The sequence below is a fragment of the Primulina eburnea genome, chromosome 3 (genome assembly GCF_022965805.1).
Source record: "Primulina eburnea isolate SZY01 chromosome 3, ASM2296580v1, whole genome shotgun sequence".
NCBI lineage: Eukaryota > Viridiplantae > Streptophyta > Magnoliopsida > Lamiales > Gesneriaceae > Primulina > Primulina eburnea.
In genome coordinates, this window is record NC_133103.1 from 50,894,581 (window position 1) to 50,899,132 (window position 4,552).

At 28.6% G+C, this 4,552-nt stretch overlaps 1 protein-coding gene across 1 annotated transcript; it reads right to left on the reverse strand.

Annotated features, from left to right (window-relative positions):
- Window positions 1-472: 472 nt before the first annotated feature.
- On the reverse strand, window positions 473-1,888 carry LOC140828553 (major allergen Pru av 1-like). The gene is made up of 2 exons (XM_073191486.1): window positions 1,623-1,888; window positions 473-1,173 (listed from the first exon to the last, which is right to left on the reverse strand). Exons 1-2 carry the CDS (start codon window positions 1,807-1,809, stop codon window positions 869-871), a joined length of 492 nt encoding a protein of 163 aa, XP_073047587.1. The 5' UTR covers window positions 1,810-1,888; the 3' UTR covers window positions 473-868.
- Between the last annotated feature and the right edge of the window lie 2,664 nt (window positions 1,889-4,552).

The following is a 4,552-nucleotide window of genomic DNA, read 5'->3' on the forward strand; positions in this document are numbered from 1 at the left end:
ATATATATATTTATATTAACTATTTCTTAATTAAATTATTGAAGAGTTTAAATAACTAAATCCTTTATAAATTAATAACATCTTAAGGACAAATAAATACATAATTTAAAATTTGCGGGATTTTACCATATTTCTCTAGGTTATTAAATTAATAAATATATATCACATATATAAGTATTTATTATCTCATCATTTAAATTATTGATATACTTGTCTTGGGAAAAAATCGGGGTTTCACAATTTAGACGAGGTTGGGAAAATAAATTCGGGACAAATTAACCACTTTTAATGATATTTTTCTAATATATTACGTGATATATATGGTTACTTTTAATGTTTCATTTCATTTTATATGAGTAACGTTATAAAGTTTATGAATTTTAATATTTTTTTTTATTTTGGTGCATATGGTCGCTTTGTAAGACCGTAGAAAAATTAAATTTAAGGATAGAAAGGTGTGCTATAAACAAAATATCACAATACAAGCTAACGTAGAACAAAATAAAAACCAAAAGTCCACATCCCACACTCACTTTTATAGGGATTTTTTATTTAACAGGGAAATCGTAATTTATGTCACTTACGTTTGTCTCTTTGTAATTTTTGTCATCTACATAATCATAATATAATAGTCTGGTATCTTTTACATTTTGACAATTTTAGTCCTTTTTTCGTTAATAAAGCTGATATGATATTATACACGTTAGCGTCGCATCGAAAAAAAGATCAAAACTACACAAAATTAAAGATAACAAACTAAGATTGAAATTTGACTACGTAGATGAGTGAAATCGAAAAGAAACAAACATACATTACCAAATTTACAATTTTCCTTATTTGGTATGTATTCTTGGAAAGTTTGATTTCTTTACGCACATACATCAGGATGAGCCACAAGATATGCCTCGGCAGCGGTTAAGAATATCGTGCTAAATTCTGTTACTCCCTTGAATTCTTCCTCTGAGACATGGGTGTGGCCAGGCTTCAAGTGCAGATGATGCTTCCACTTGATGATGCATCCGTCGTCATTGCCGGAACCCACGAACCACTTCTCGGAAAATATCGACTCCATCTTCTCCCCGAGCATCGGTCCCTCGAAGAGATTGATCTTGGCCTGTAGGTTTTCGGTGTCGACGACTGCCATCTTGTCTTTCAAGTGAGTGAAAGGAATCACTGTCACATAAAGATCAATACAATGTGCATATATTAGTATTTACTAATTCCTCAATTATCATTTGATTGTTATTTTTTTACATTTTTGCTAAAGAACCTTTTGGAAAAATGTATGATATTTGCTAAAATATAACATTTTTTCTTAAGTTGTTATAATGTTAAATACATTTATCTTATGTACGTGCATGCTTGCAGAGGCGGAGCTACAACGTCTGGTACCCGGGTTTTAGCCCAGGTGGTCCATATTTTTTTTAAAAAAAATATATGTAAATTTTTGTATAATTTTGGATAAATTTGATATTAGCCCGAGTATATCAATTTAAAATGTTAAAAGAAGTTAGAGTTTAAAATTCTAGCCCAGATAGCGCCAGATTCCTGGTTCCGCCACTGCATGCATGCAATGTCTTTTTAACATTTATCGGAAAAAAATCGAAATTCAATAATTATACCATCGGAGAAACTTATTTTCCTAATGCATCCAGCAGTGCCACCTTCCCCTTCGAGAATGTCGATGCTTTTGAAGATGTGAGGGATTATTTTTGGTAAGCTGAGGTGAGCATCGGTTATCAATGCTTTGAACATCCTCTTAGGGGAGACCTGAACTTCAATTTCATCAGCATATTCGACGACCGTCATGTTTTCGAGCTCGAAAAGAAAGAGTGTAGATACAAAAGGTTGATGATAATACAAAGAATTGGCTTGAAAGGAGATGATGAAGTCGCCGAGCTGTGATTAGAATTTATAGGAGAAAAAGTACTGGAGGGAGTAGTAGAAGGTGATTGCAATTTGACCCCTGCAAATTTTGAAGGTAATAATTTTTTCAAAAAAGTTAGGACAAAAAAATTTGTAATTTAGTAGAAAAAATACAAATAAATTGCTACAATTATTTTACCAGTAAAGTTAATAGCGACATTAATTTACGATCTAGCCACAAAATTAGGCCAACTTTCTGATTAAAAAATGTTTAATGTCACTGCTAAAAGAATTTAAAAATATATTTAAATAGTCAGAGCACTCCACTTTTGAATTTAATTAGTTCATAATTTGAAGAAATTATAGGTTATTTGCGGCTAGAAATTATATATATATAGATAGATTACCTATTTATCAATTTCTAAATACTAGCTAGAATCCAAAATTCTAAATATAATATATATTAATTATGTTAGCATGGAGATGTTGAATATAACATAATTCATGTAGTTTTTTTATTTAAAAAAAAACGTGTTTGCAATTTAATATAAATTTTATATTATAAACTTTTTTTATCAATGGATTCATTTATTTAATTATACGTTCATCCGAGCTAGTTTTTGTTAATTTGTAGTCGATCGAGTCGTCTAATCGGTATATATGCCCTTATTCACGAAATTAATTTGAACTCGAAATCGAAATCGAAATCGAAATTTCTATATAATGGTATAGAAGAATATACTCACGAGATTTGACTCCAAAACTTTATTAATGGCAATTGATATTTTCTCCAGTACTCAGAAGTAACAAGTATTGAAAATTTGGTCGTCCCCTATTTAAAGAATTTAAGAATTGTTTTCCATTCTAAATTATGTTACAAATTTCATAACAAAATAATAATAATAATAATAATAATAATAATAATAATAATTATTATTATTATTATTATTATTATTATTATTATTGTGCTGACCATTTGAAAAAAAGGTCATTGACAAATTATATATATGTAGGACCGAGCGCTTGTCGTTTTACTAAAAGTTATAGCTAGTAGTAATGGTACAACTCAAATCTTTTAAACCGCACAACAACTCAAACACCACGGTTCGATCGCTCTACAAAGCAGGGACAATTATTGCACTCAACAATCTTCCTCCTGTTGGATCTGGTGATGACTCTCACGGTTAGTAGCCGTTGGAATACACCAAGGAAATGCTAAGAGCGGTTAATGGCCATAACCGAAATCAATGGTATATAGGCTTGAAACCAATAACATCCATGTGTGTGAAAGCCACCAAGGAAAAATTTTGATAAAACAATGTCATGTATCAGATTCACTTAGATTCCAAGCCTCGGATGGTATCAGAGCCATGGAAATAGTCTGGATTTAGCACTTTTATTCAATGAATATTTTTGGTATGAAAGAAACTATTAAAAACAATTTAAATAAAAAATATGATTTACCAGAAAATTTAGATTTATTAAATAAATGAACTATTCCTAAGATAGAGTCTAAAATGATTTATAAGTTAGGAACCTTTGAAAAAATTGGTTTCAAACAAGTAGTTAAAACAACAGAATCATCAGTACCTCTTCATAATGAAGAAATGGTTATTAGATTATTAAATAATAAAGATATCTTACCTTATAGGAAAAATTATAGATTTATTCATATAGGTTTAATACAAATTGCTTTTAGACCTTTAACTTTAGAAGGTTTACCAGAAAGCTTAATAGCAGCTTTAAGAGATGGTAGAAATTTAAATTGGAAACAATCCCTTATTAGAATTATTCAATCTAGTCTGGCTCATGGTCCAGTATATTTTGATGTTTATGCTAATTTATATTTATCTTTATCTGATATAAATATATTAGATTATTTAACATTAAATGTTAAAACACATGGTTATAATTACACTCCTAGAACAGAAGTAATATATATCTATTATCGTATTTATTATAAACCATTATTTACACTAAATCCTATGTGTAAAAGAATAGCTAAAAAATTAAATGAAACTATTCTTATAGAAACTAATTTTAATAGATCTAATATTACAACTGATAGATCTATAAAATGTAAAGAAATTGAATTTCCAGAAAACTGGATAATTGAACAAGCTGTTACTAGAAATCCTATAATAAATAGAGATTTACAACAAGTTATACAAAATAACGAAGGATCTGTTCAAATACAGTTCAATAATTAACAAAGAATATTATTACCATCTTCTGTTTATGCTAGATCAAGATCTAGTCGTTCTTTTATTTCACATCTAGATTATATGGTAGATATACCATAAACTTCTAGAGCATCTACTTCTCAAGTAAGAGAAGATTTAGAATCCACTGACACAATAGAAGATTAATTAAAAATCAAAATAATATTGTTCATAAAACCAACTTTCAAAAAGCTAGAGAAACTGATACAGTTTCAGAAATGAATTTTAGTATTTAATGGATAGTAAATTAAAAATAGATTTTACTAAAGGTTCTATAGCTAGAGCCAGGATAAATGCAGTATTTTATTATCTAAATGAATCTTTCAGAGAATAGTATTTCAAAAGCTTCTCTCAAGAAAAATTTGAATATATAGTTTTAGAATTTTATAAGTATTGTGAAAACCAAAATAAATTAATTCATTTTGTTATTTGGTTTTTAAGACATTCATTATAGATTATATTTC